The 14,226-nt window shown below is 41.0% G+C and overlaps 1 protein-coding gene across 3 annotated transcripts in view; it reads left to right on the forward strand.

Moving 5' to 3' along the window:
- Positions 1 to 2,677, forward strand: part of LOC126190802 (uncharacterized) — a 214,068-nt gene extending 211,391 nt beyond the window's left edge. For all 3 annotated transcript variants that reach the window (XM_049931360.1, XM_049931359.1, XM_049931361.1), the window contains one exon: positions 360 to 2,677. In XM_049931360.1, coding sequence (XP_049787317.1) covers positions 360 to 1,535 — 1,176 coding nt within the window. In that variant the 3' untranslated portion in view covers positions 1,536 to 2,677. The remainder of the gene's footprint in view (positions 1 to 359) is intronic.
- The last annotated feature ends 11,549 nt before the right edge of the window (positions 2,678 to 14,226 follow it).

The following is a 14,226-nucleotide window of genomic DNA, read 5'->3' on the forward strand; positions in this document are numbered from 1 at the left end:
CCATTACCTTTCTCATTTTGCTTTCTTGATTTGGGATGTTCAACATAAATGGCACAACAAATACAATTATATTTTGTGACATTTTAATTGAAGTTGTTAACCATGAATGACTCTTAGTTTATGAGGTTGATTTCATTATGTTGTAAATTTTTCACATCACTGAGTAGGTGGTAAGATTTTAGCATGGAATACCTCACTTTTCAGTGTCCTCAAAGGCATAGAGAAAGTAGTGTTCCATCGAAGACAGTCATTTCAGGCAGAGTAAACATGCAGTTTATGACCATCCTTTTGTACTGATATTTTGTGTATGCTTCCAACTAGCAGTGTACAGCACCTTCATCTTGTTCTATACTTAACAGGCAGCCATGTCGTGGATATCTGTGGCGGGCAGTGTGGTCGGTATGGCAGCTGGGGCGGCAGCGAGTCGAGCAGCAACTCTGGCGAGGAATGGCCAGGTGATGAGCAAGACAGGACAAATAACGTGTAATGCTCTCAACGTCACCTCACTGGCTGTTAGTGCTACGGGTATTGGTATTGGCGCCATCAGCCTTAGTGAACGCATCAAGGAGGGGGAGGCAACACGTCTAGAAATTTTCCAGTTCAGTGCCTCACTGTTGTTTTTCGCTCACGCAACAGTCAATTTCCAGACAGCTTCACAAATAATCAAGGAAACACAGAAAGGAGTAATAGAGGATTTTGAGAAGAGTCTAAGAAGCAACCGGCACAGGAAACAGTTCAAGAAGTTGGCGAAGAACACTGCAGCTACTGGTGAGAATCCAATGGATGGTAATGCAAGAGTTATTAGGGGAATCCGCAGCATTGATAACAAGGATGATTTCTTTGCTGGCATGGTCAGAACAAGGAAAGACTTTGGCGGCCACAAAGCCGTTTTTTCTGAAAATGGAAACATAGTTGTGAATGGTGGTGCAGAGATACATCCAATGAAACTGTATGAACTGGGCAAACAGCAAAGGAGAGAATTCCTCTCATTGGCCAAGCAGGCATCACAGGGCAAAGTATCTGATGCAACCTTAAAAGCTCGTTTTGATTCTGTGCTCAGCACTAACACTGCAGGCTCTTCTGGGAGGAACACATCTCAGGACAATGATGTAATGGAGGCAGAAAATATACTGACTTCACAGCTGCAGCAGGGAACACAAGGGATAACCATAGGCAGAAATGAGGTTATGCTTATGCTGTCAGTTGTGGACGAGCTCACAGTTCTGGTGTGCTCAAAGACAGACAAAAAATATGCGAAATGGTGGCACCTTATCTGGCACCATGTGAGTAAGCTTGTTAGGGAAATGTGCAATACATATGATGAAGCTCTAAAGCTTGAAAAACAGATACATAACTTTGTAGATAAGCGCCAGTTTGATCTGATAAATGGCATACAAATGGCCAATGTTTTCATGCATTTTGTTTGTAAGGTTTACAATCAATACAAAGATCACATTGAACAACTGATAAAGGATATAGAGAAGAAATGGGAGACAAATGATAACATCTGTGAAAAATGTAAACAGGCCATGTGACAAGTAAAGAGCTTTATTTACTGAGTTTGTGAACTCTGTTAATACTTGAAAATTAATAGTTACATGAATGCTATTGCAGTTGGAGAACACACAGTATGTATTGTCTTGTTACATCAGTGTAAAAGACAATTGTTTTAAAATAAATGTAACCTCTGCAGTTAATACAAAGGATTGCTATAGTTTCAACTTGCAATACTTTGTATATTGCTTAGTTATGTCTTCACCCTAAGTAAAAAGTAAATGTTCAGACTGACTTCTTCTTGTATTTTAAGATCTGTGCAGCATTTGAAATGTGGGTTTATAATGAAAGCACAATAACAGTAGTGCAATATGACTAAATTTTCTGTCTATCATAAAAGCTGCAACGCACTATGATGGGATAGCCTGAGTTTTACTCAATTTGTTCTGTGTTAGAGTATTATTATTATTATTATTATTATTATTATTATTATTATTATTATTATTAATATTATTTATATTTATTGTTATTATTCGGCTTTATTTACTGCCTATTTTTTTCCTTAATGATTTTCAGTAAAACATATAATTTGCAATTAAAAGTAACAAAAGTCATTGATGTGCTGATGTGCTTATATTGATAGACAGAGAATTTAATAAGTAGTCATTGTACGTGATAAAGAGAGACTGCCTGCACAATATCCTTCTAAGAAAAAGGATAGTGGATCATGTACAAAATTGTAATAATAGAGAGAGCACAGCAGATAATAATGAGTGGAAAGACCCATCACACATTATATAGGACACAGCAGAAGCAGATGTACAGAGGACACACCTACACAGTTCAGAGAGAAATGAAAGTTTTGGTAATCCACACAGAAAGGAACATAATATATAAGAAACAGCTCACAAGACTGATTCATTGAAATATTTAGTTATGCTGAAAAATTTGATTGCTGTGCAGAAAGATTTATTCTTTTATATGACATGTTCTCCATCAGATGAAATATTTTTTTAAAAACAGTTTATATTAAATTCCATGATATATAAAAGGTCTTCATATTAAAGGCTGTATGTTGTATTTTGTGACTGCAGAAGGAAAAACTAATGCTTCTTGTGTATCCAGATGACAGTCACAGTGAATTCAATATTCAATGGATGTAATAAATCAGAAATAACACATAGATACTGCTTTGTTGATCCACAATAGAAAATAGATTCAGGGATAAGATAGCCTTTAGGACAAAACAATGTATTAGTATAGTTGGAAAATTTCATAAACTTCTTCATTGCAAACATACTGTGATGACACCATCACTATCACTAGTATTGGTATCATATTGAACCGCTGTTGTTAATGCTGTATAGTGTTCTCGTAACATTTAATAGAACAGTCCTTTCATAAGTTCTTTCAGGTGTTCTGATGCCTCTTACTGTAAGAAGTGGATAACTGTTACAAAGTTCATAAGACAGACCTCATCAGTATGTAAGGTAGAAATCATAGTATATTGCAAAAAATTAAGAAAATACTTCAAATCAGAAGCATCAAAATGAAAAGAAATTAAATATTGACGTTAAATAACATTTTAAAATATTGATAATCAAAGTAGTCAGGTACAGTTAATATTACTGTTCCTTTTGCAACTGACTAAAAATTAAGCGGTTTTTTTATGTCACCACCAGTCATGGTGGCTTATTCTTGGATACATGTTCACCTCAAAGAAATTATCTTAGTTTCAAGTGTTGCAGTGAAACCATACTTAAATCACTTCATCCAGAAAGATATTAGCAATTACGTTTGAATGTATGAGTCCGAAAAGAGGTCTCTTCAACTTTTTTCCACTTTTTTTTACTGGAGGTAACTGATGTTTATACCTGTGCACATTGATTAGAAGGGTATTAAGTCAGAGAAGGGGTTATGTGGATATAAAGCAGCATATAGTGGACCTTGTAACTGAAACCACTGATTCCATGTATTATTAATTCATCTTTTATTTTTAAAGTACAAGAGTCGCTTGTAATTGAACTTTTTTAGGTTTTTAAAGCAGGGAAGGTGTCTGATTTTAACTATGAAACTATTGTAGTAGCTGTACTTGCTCTCTGATTTAATATGGTACAAAATATTGTTTTAAGTTATTGTAAAGGAAATGCTTTGCCGTATACAGAACTATGAAGAAACAAGCTGCTGTATTGCTCTTTTTTTGGCAGTGTAGTGCTTGAACCAGCTGCTGCGTCAGATATCATCACAGAAAAAGGCCTCACTGGACCCCGTGTTTCCTTTCTCAGAATAGCAGTGTGTCTTGTTCACTCAGGCAAGAATTGCCATTTAATCTGCACTATTTTTGTTGACTCCAACAATATTTTTCTCAGAATAGCAGTGTGTCTTGTTCACTCAGGCAAGATTTGCCATTTAATCTGCACTATTTGTTCTGACTCCAACAATATTTAATTACTGAACACAGTGTGTAACCTGAGGGAATGTTGCTAGTTGATGGACCTCTATCCAAAGTGTGGTGTGAATACTGGGGCTCTATCTGAAATAATATTGGCATAAAACAAAAGATATTACACTGAATAAACACTTCACTGCCTACTTTCTGTTTTGAATATAATCACATTAACAATCAGATTGTAGAATAGTACGTATAATGTTACCGTACAACAGTCCCTCCGAAGAAGAGATTAATTCTATGAATGTTTGTGTTCAACAGCTTCGAAGAAGCTGTTTGACATTATCTTTCAGATGGTATTTAACAGTTACTGAAATGAATTTAAATTATTACAATCACTATTCAATGTTCTGCTTGGAATCAAGATGGTTCCAAGCTGTGAGACTCTGATGTGGCTCAGTGACTACCATATTTAAAGTTTGTAGTTACGTATTCAAAAAAATTGAATAACTGAAATTTAAGTGAATGTAACCTCAAAATCTGAACCATGCAGTGAATTTGGAATGCAGCCAGATAATTTTATATACACACACATGTAACCTCAAAATGTGAACCATGAAGTGAATTTACATTGCAGCCATATAATTTTATATATACACGCATGAAGTTAGAGCTGTATTTCCAGCTAAATGCATGTGTGACAGTCTTGCATATCATAATTCTCAATCTTGCGATCATTTAGATTTATACTAAATTATTTAATTACGTTGTCAATGAAATTTGGATTCAGTTTATTACTTTAAGATAAAGATTTTAACAAATATTTTTAAATAACCGTGTCCACTCAGTAACTAGATGTGACATTCATGACTGCAATATTCATTACACATTTGATTACTGAGATCCAAAAGAAAATCTTGCCTTGTTTATCATTGTTGTTGTGATATTGTAGTTAGAGATTACAGAATGGTATTTGGCTAGGCTCTTCATACCTTCAGTGAGATGGAATTATTTTGTTACTACCATGTTGCTTGCAGTGGGAATTTTCCTCAAAGTTGCGTTGCTTGCAGATTCCATCTTATATTGATGGAGGCTGATTTGACCCAAAAGCTACTGCTGCTACACCAACTTCCACTCCCATATGCAGATTCAGCACTCAAAATATTTTGATATCAATAAACATGTCACAGCTATGTTATGAACACCAGGCATTCATGTATGTGAGTGCTGTCTTTTCATTTTATTCTGTCCATTCCACACTACTTTCTTCCATAAAACTATCGACTGAAAACCTAAAGTGGATTCCTGAGTTCATTATTTGCTTCACCAAACGTAATATGCAATTTTAAAATAACTTATGAATATCACTTTTGTGCTTTTGGTTCTTTTTAACAATATATGTCACTTCATTTACTTTTAACAGATTGTTAAAGTGTGTGACATAGGAAACATCCATATTTGTAACATAATTTGGGAACATCGATACTTACATGTATCAAATCATATAGTCACAGGTAGCCAAAAAATTTTAATAAACTGTTTAGTCAAATTTAAGCTGTTATGTTACAAAATGTTCCAATAAAGAAGAAGGAACTAGATGATATAAAGGAAATTCTACAATACATACCTGATGAGCTGAAACCATTTTATAACAGTATTGGCTACCGGCCAGTAAAAGCCCCAGTTGTTGTCTGTGCATGTCTACAGTGCAGCAAGTTATGTATCTACAGTCTATTCACGGAGAGCTGGGACGAAACATAAACTGTGTCACGTGTGCGACTACGCTCGTTTCCAGAGAAAGCATTCGGTGTTCACGTGATACCTAGGGGTGTGGAAAATCCTTGGCGCACGCTTTGCAGCTGGCGGCGTTCGGCTGGCTGCCGAGCTGTAACAGCGGACTGTGATAAACCTAGGCAACAATGTACGAAATACATTTAACAACAATGATAAAAGAATGTTAAACTGAGTTCAGTAAGTCCCCACAACCACACACTCCAGCGTGGTGACGGCAAGGCAGCAGTCTTCTTGGGAGACTTCAAAGAGTGTGTGGCCTTGTACTCACTTATCACACGATGCACTGAAGAACGTCCCACACCTGTAGCTGCAGCTGTTTTCGAAACAATGTCACTCATCGACTGCTCTGCATGTAAAAGTTCCATTCTATACACATTAAGACTCAGAACTAATACGTCGACCTCGCTCGCTGAATCCGTGGATGACATAATGAGGACAGCCGTATGTGATGTTAATGAAGTAAGTGAATATATAAAATAAGAAACCATGTGATGCTATTGGATGTGCACATAAACAGTGAATGCTCAGCGTGACTACAAACACATATACTTACTCTAATAATCAAGAACTAGTCTTTCAAGCGTCTTTACAGATGAACTTAAGATATCGTGAAATACCTGCTGTACAACACAAACTAACGAGCTCACACCTGCAACTGAGGCGGCCACACAGACTGAGCGCCGCGCCTGCGAACCGCACAATGCATCGCTCATAAAGGACAAACGGTTCCACCCATCGCGTTAGAACAAACTAAAAAATTAAATTCAAACCTTTCTGAAACTTTTCTCGCTTACAGCCCCACAAAAGAATGTAAAGGGAAAAAGTTTGTCGCTTACTATATTTCGGACGATGATTTGGCAACAGTTCTATATCAGACGTGAGATTTTAATTCATTGCTTCACTATTACTGACTCTATTGAGCAGAAAATTTGCAGACGTCATCGGCATATAGTACTGAAGGCAATTATAAAATTATTTTGCTGTGTGACACACAGTTTAGGAGATATGGCGTGATAAATATAGAGCAACGCGAAAAAACAACTTTTCCTGAAAGCTTAAATATTTCTCTTTTTGAGTGACAATAAATTTTAATGTAATGTAAGTAAAGGTGTCGGAAGGTAGTTCTCGGATCTCTTTATCATGTTCAGGTGCCAAATTATAAAAAACACAACTTTCATTTTTTAATTTCTGACGCCCTTGCCTTGTACACCCCTCGACGGCAGCGCTGTGGTCATGCGCCTTGCCGTGTTTACAGTACGTCTCTTGTTTCGGTGAATGGAGTTTAGCTTTTTCTATGTTTTACTAGTGGAATATTTCTTAAATTTGTGTGTTTTTCTATTGAAGAGGTTTAATCTGATAGTTAAGTGTAAATTCAGGCAATCTCATCCATTGGTGACACTTGTTAAAGTTGCATATCTAGGGATCTGTCTGCATTCATAGTTTACTTATTCAGCATGGCTTCTTCAGCATGGGTAGGAGATGTGCATGCTGTGTACGGATGCAGGAGGAGCTGGGTACAGTTTGTGAACTGCTGAATGCGCTGTTGGTTATGGTCAGCTGCCTCCAGGCTGGTGCCGTAGGGTATAGCAGTGGCAGAGAATCTGGCCAGTTGCATGGGACTCCCCAGATGTCAGTTGTTACATGCAGGGGCTCTACTGCCGAGGTACTTTCTAGTGTACCCAATGCGGCGGATCTGCCTTCACAGCAGGGTCAGTGGCGGTTGTTCACTCATTAGTGTCAGTTGACATGGAGGGCGAATGTGAACTCTGACTGCCTGGCCTATCCCGTTTGCCCTGTTCGAGAACACGTAGCTCTTCCTTCAGCACATTCTTAACAGGCACACATAGGTAGGAGCTTGCTAGTTTTAGGGAGCTCTCTCAGGCACTTATTGGAGCCCCTGAGGAAGATAGTGTTCAGGACTGGAAAGAAAGCGAATGTGGACTTGGTATGTGTGCTGGTGGTGTGATCCAAGATCTGGAGGTGGCCTTGCGTGGGCTATTAAGCATGAAGAGTACATGCCTCTGCAAGTTGTGGCTCACATCGGCACAAACTATGCTTGTCACATGGGTTCTGAGGTGATACTCAGCTTATACAGGCAACTGGCGAATATGGTGAACGCTGCAGCATTGTTCCCAGAGTTGATCGGGGTCCCCCAGTTTGGAGCCGAGTGGAGGTTCTCTACTAAAGGCTTGGTCAACTCTGCAACAGTCTTTGTTTCAGATTTCCAGACCTGCTTTATCGGTGGGGATTTGTGGGACTCCAATTGATAGGTCAGGCGTGTGTTACAGAAAGGAAGCAGCTACTTGGGTAGCAGAGTACTTGAAGAGCGCACATGGATGTTCTTTAGGCTAGGTAGTAGTTTGAGGGACTCTTTATCAACACTCGCCAGTCAATACACAGGAAGGAAAGCGGCAGTCAAACTTTTATCTACAGGTTGTCCAAGTAGTCGTTACAATGTTCCCGAATTTACAGCCCTCCAGAAACTTCTCTCACTCCAATTACTCAGGGACTCTTTATCAACACTCGCCAGTCAATACACAGGAAGGAAAGCGGCAGTCAAACTTTTATCTACAGGTTGTCCAAGTAGTCGTTACAATGTTCCCGAATTTACAGCCCTCCAGAAACTTCTCTCACTCCAATTACTCTTAAGACCGAGAGCTGACCAAAACGTCAAATCAAAAGCTTTCAGATATTTGTCAGGGCTTGGGACTTGCATTGAAAAGGCTAATCAGGTGTCATAGGAGTGAGAGTCGTCATTGCAGCTGCGAAAAGTATTGGCAACATTAACATTTCGAGTGTAGAATGGGACATCTATGGATGTATTTCAGGGGTACAGCCAGTCAGTCTTGCGAAGTACTTTTGAAATCGTTTTCAGAAAGCTGCGAAGAGCAGCTAGCTCAGCAGCCAAGTGCAATGAAAATACCTTACACCCTGTAGACACAAACAGACCAGACGTTATCGACAGCGTCAGTAGAGAGACAGGGACTAATGATCATGTTGTCCTTATAGCAATATGCTAATGGAAGTTAATAAATCAGCATAGGAGGCTAGGAGAGGGTTTCTGCTAGAAAGAGCAGACAAGCAGTTGTTACCATTTCAATTAGACAGTGATATGACATCACTAACTTCCAGTAGATGGACGTAGAGGAATTACGGGCAAAATTTTTTAATAGTGGTGTCGAGAACAACTCGTCTTGTGAGCGTATTAAGGGCGGGTAAGACGGACCGTGATTTAATAATGAAATTTGGAAAACGCTGGGGAATCAAAAGACAGTAGCACTCTCGGTTCAAACGAGAACGCTCAGAAGGTGGCAGGCCAAGATTTTCAGAGATTCATGTGTCTCTGAAAACATCATTGTACGAAGCGTAAAACTGCTGCCACCGTAATGCCTCACCAAAATATGTGACTGAGAACCTGGGAAAATTCTGGTCCTATGTAAAATCGCGAAGTGGGTCTATGGTTTCCATCGAACAAAGTCATTTGACAATCGCACAGACCCCCACGTGGAGACTGTAATAATAGGCAACCCTGGCGTAGAGAAACAACTGAAAAAGTTGAAAATAAATAGGTCGCTAGACACGGATGGAACCTCATTTCGGTTTTACGAAGAGTAGGATACTGGACACTTAGCTTGAGTTTATTGTGAATCTCTCGCCTAACGCAATATCCCAAGCGACTTTTAAAAAACTGCAGGTGACTCGTGTATAAGTAGGGTAAAAGATCAGACCCCTGAAATTACGGACGAATATTTCTAACATTGGTTTGCTGCAAAAATCTAGAACACATTCTCATTTCGAATACAATAAATTTTTTTGAGACCGAGAAGTTTTTGTCCACAAACCAGCAGGGTTTTAAAAGTCATCGCTCATGCGAAACTCAGCTTGCTCTTTTCCCACATGATATACTGCGAGGTATAGATGAAGAGCTACAGAAGAGCCCATGTTTCTAGGTTTGTGGAATGCATTTTACGTGGTGCCCCACTGCAGAATGTTAACGAAGATACCAGCGTATGGAATAGGTCCTCAGGTATGAATGGCTCAAACACATCTTAAGTAATAGATCCCAGTATGCTGTCATCGACGGCGAGTGTTTGTCAGAGACAAGGATATCGGCAGGAGTGCCCCACTTTTGGAGCCATCAACGAAAAGTTAGTTTGGTATTGGAGGTAAGCATGGAGAGAAGAATTGTAGATGAACACCAACATTAGACAGCAATATGAAGATTCAAACGGATACATGTGGCAGTAGACATGCAGAAACTAATGACTGGCTACAAAAGCTGTAATTGAGTGACCTCGTTACACTGAGGTGGCAAAACCCATGAGATAGCGATACACACACACACACACACACACACACACTCACACACACAGATGGCAGCGGTATCGGGCACACAAAGTATAAAAGGCTAGTGCATTGGCGGAGCTGTAATCCTCGAACGCCATGCGCTCCGCCTCGCCTTCCACATCCACCTTTCGTCCCCCACGCGCATCCTCTACGATGTCATCCCCTTCCCCCACCTTCTCCTTTTCCATGAACACATCCGTACACACTATATTGTCCGCCGCCATGATCCCTCTCACCCCCTGGTGTCTCCCTTCCTCTCCACCCCTAACCAGTTGCCGCGCCTTTACCGTTGTGTTCCACCCTCTCTCCATCTCCACACCCTCCATCTCTTTTTCCCAATGCAACTTCCACCCTCAGCCCCTCCTGGATGATGAGCTTCGCCCTGACATCTACCCTTCCTACCAACTCTAACCCCATCTTCCTGCCTCCTCCTCAGGGCTCCCTCTCCTCCCTCTCTCTCCTCCTGAGCGGCTTCCCCCTCCTACTCCCCCTCCCTCTCTTGTGCCCCCTTTCAGTGTCTCTGCACTCCCTCCATCCCCTGTCTTCCCTCTTCAACTCCCCCCCCCCCACATGTCTCCTGCCTCTCCATGTACCCGCTGACACCCCTACTCTCTTCATCCCACTGCTTCCCCTGCTCCCCCTTACTCCCCCCTCCTTATCCATCCTCTCTGACCTTTCGCTCGGCAGGTCCCACCTGGCAGTTTTATTCTTCGTCGTGTGTGGTACAAGTGGGTTTTAAGTGTGTTGCTCTGGAGTGTTTTTAATACTGTGGCCAACTTTTAACATGTGCATGTCCATTCAGTGTCTTCTCTGTGTTTTAAGACTCGCCAACTGTGTTTTTTAACTTTATGGTGACTTTTTTTTACTGTCCCCCATGAACGTCTCCATGTCAGTCTATTTTTACCTCCATTTTCTCCCTTTACTCTGTTTTATGTTCCCTTTTTATCGCCTTATGTATGTAACATTTTATTATTATTTGAGTTGCCATGTCACTCAGCTGAAGAGCGGCGGATTGTGCCGCTGACCGCCCTCCCCTGCCCATGTGGGGCAGGGGAATGAAATCACAATAAAGAAAAAGAAAGCGGAGTTGTCATTTGTACTCAGCTGATTCATGTGAAAAGGTTTCCGACGTGATTATGGCCGCACGACGGGAATTAACAGACTCTTAATCCGGAATTGTAGTTGGAGCTAGACGCATGGGACATTCCATTTTGGAAATTGTTAGGGAATTGAGTGTTCAGAAATCCACAGTATCAAGAGTGTGCCAAGAATACCTATTTTCAAGCATTACTTCTCACCACGGGCAACACAGCCTGTGCTTAACAACCGAGTACATTGGCGTTTATGTAGAGTTGTCAGTGCTGACACACAATCAACACAGCGTGAAATAACTGCAGAAATCAATGTGGGAGGTAAAGACCGATAATACCAAACATTGTCTCAAGGTGTTGGCCTTCAATTGCCAAATGTACTTCTACAGTATCTTGCGATTCCTTCAGCATTTGTGTTAACATGTGTAATTTTATACACTGACGGAAAAAAATTACAACACAAAAAATAATTAATGTAGAGTAACGAAATATCTGGAATACATTTGCCTATGTAACATATTTAGTGATTAACACTTCAAGATCACAGGTTAATGTAAGTGAAGGGTAAGCCGTTGCAAATGTGAAATTCTGGTACATTAATAACTGGTGTAACCGAGGTGTTAGATGTCAGTTTCTGCGATGGAGTTCCATACCTTTTGCACTTGGTCGGTCAATACAGGGACGCTTAATGCTGAATGTGGATGACGCTGGCGTTGTCGTCCAATGATGTCTATATCTGCTCTATTGGAGACAGATATTGTGTTCGAGCAGGCCCAAGGCAACTTGTCGACACCCTGTAGAGCAAGTTGGGTTAAACAGCGGTGTGCAGGTGAGCGTTGTCCGGGAATGCTATACATGAATGGCAACACGACAGGTCAAATCGCTAAACTGATGTACAAATTTGCAGCCAGGGTGCATGGGATAACCACGAAAGTGCTCCTGCTGTCACACGAAATCGCATCCGAGACCATATCTCCAGGTATAGGTGCAGTGTGTCTAGCACACAGACAAGTTGGCTGCCGGCTCTCAATTCGCCTCTTTCTAGCCAACACACGGCCATCATTGGCACCGACACTGAACCAGCTTTCATCGGAAAAAGCAACAGACCTCCAACATGCCATCGAACGAGGTTTTGTTTGACACCACTGAAGTCGCAAATGGCGGTGGTTTGGGGTAATTGGTATGCTCGCTGCAGTGCGTGTGGCTAGGAGCTGTCGCTGAAATAACCGATTTGTAGTACCTCGTACTGCCAACTGCTTCTCAAACTCCTGCTGCAGATGCGGTATGATACGCCAGAGGCATACGCCGAACACGATGGTCTTGGTGGTGCCATGTGGTTGTCTGGAGCCCGGTCTTATTACGGATGTACATTCTCGTGACCACCGCTACCAGCGATAATAGACTGTGGCTACATTCATGTCAAGTCTTTCTGCAGTGTCACAGAACGAACGTGCAGCCTCCTGCAGATCTATTACAAGATCTCGTTCAAAGTCAATGAGGTGTTGATAATGATAAAGGTATTCTAACAACGTCCAATCTCAAAAAGTAAGTAACGCTCACGACCGTTAAGGGTGTATTTAGAGCAAACCAGATTCGCATCATCATAATGACACTACTATAGCCACACTTATGTAACAGGCGTGAAATTCGAATAGACATAATCTTTGAGGTGTAGAAACACGCCTACCATCTTTTGTTCATGTCGCACAACTCCTTCTTGGTGCTACGATTTTTTTTCCGTTGGCGCATGGGCACTTCTCCATACCAAGCAGCTCATGGTCATGTATCTGCAGTATTAGTAGTACATTCCTGTTTACTTTCCAGTGCTTGCAAGATTTATGAGACTCAAGGCGCACACGCGCAAGCACTGAGTGTCATTTTACTATCAAACGAATATTTCGAAACAATTTAGTGGATGTAAAATGTCATGTAAGGAGGACACTGTTCTCTGCTGCATACGTTTCATTTGGATATGGTGCATGCAGTCACAAATTTCTTTGCCTGGGAACTTCAGTTGTTGCCAGTGTGCTGCTCCTTTCATCCAATCTCTTGATTATATAGTTACTTCTATTGTCATTAGTCCACTTATGTCAGATTCGTCCTCCACGATTCTACGTGTGTCACATGCACATTACTTTGTGTAGGCTTCTCTTCTTTATTTTTCACCCCGTTGGTGCTGTCTCCAGCAAATGTGGTATGTGCCACTACTGTATACAATGATTACTTTCTCAGCTATTTTTTATTAAGTTTTCAGATCTGTCAAAATGGGATTTTGTGCTTAAAACATATCTGTTGTAATTTGTTCTGGAATAATTCTTCCCAGTGATGAGGTCGAAGTTTTGGAGTGTGCTAAGACTCCTCATTCCTGATGTAGTGATGGTGGTGATTTTTCCCCCACATAAATCTCTGTGCTGGGGGATGTACCCAGGTAGACGAATGAGGTCGCAGCCCACGTGACCTGTGCCATGAAGAAGGTTCAGGATGGTACGGTTGCTAGCCAGTTTTTAACTGGCATTGAATTTGGGAGTTGATAAATAAGTCGAGACCGAATGAAAATGCCATCATTCAGTTCGTCATTGCATTGATGTGACTTGCTACAGTGAAGGCCACCTAACAAGTGCAACTGTCCATTGTAGTTGATGACATCTCACAACAATACAGTGTTGCCCTCGACAGATGACTCTGCCAGTCGCACCTTATCTCTAATCGAAGCACAGAAGATACTCTCTTGATATGACGGTATGTGAACATCCCTCTTCTACGCTCTTGATGGAGTCTCTAGTATGCTGGGCAGCAAGAAACTGTCAGCAATGAAATGCAGGGACAGTGCGCTTATTGCCCACTCTCCCCCTCCCCCCCCCCCCCTCTGCACCCCTCCTCCTCGCGTCTCTCTCTCTGAGTAAGAACTTTACATCGAAGCACGTTTTTTGTTACCAGCCACTGTTTAATTATTCTCACAATGTGTTTCAAAGGTTGAAACCTCCATCACCATGTAAATTTTGGTGCATTCGATATTAGGAATAGTGTGTTAAACTTGGATCCTTGATTGGTAAGCCACTGATCCCTTCTATATGACATTTATTTATGAAACAACCAAGTCAATTTGCGTAC

Source organism: Schistocerca cancellata, chromosome 6, assembly GCF_023864275.1.
Source record: "Schistocerca cancellata isolate TAMUIC-IGC-003103 chromosome 6, iqSchCanc2.1, whole genome shotgun sequence".
Lineage (NCBI taxonomy): Eukaryota > Metazoa > Arthropoda > Insecta > Orthoptera > Acrididae > Schistocerca > Schistocerca cancellata.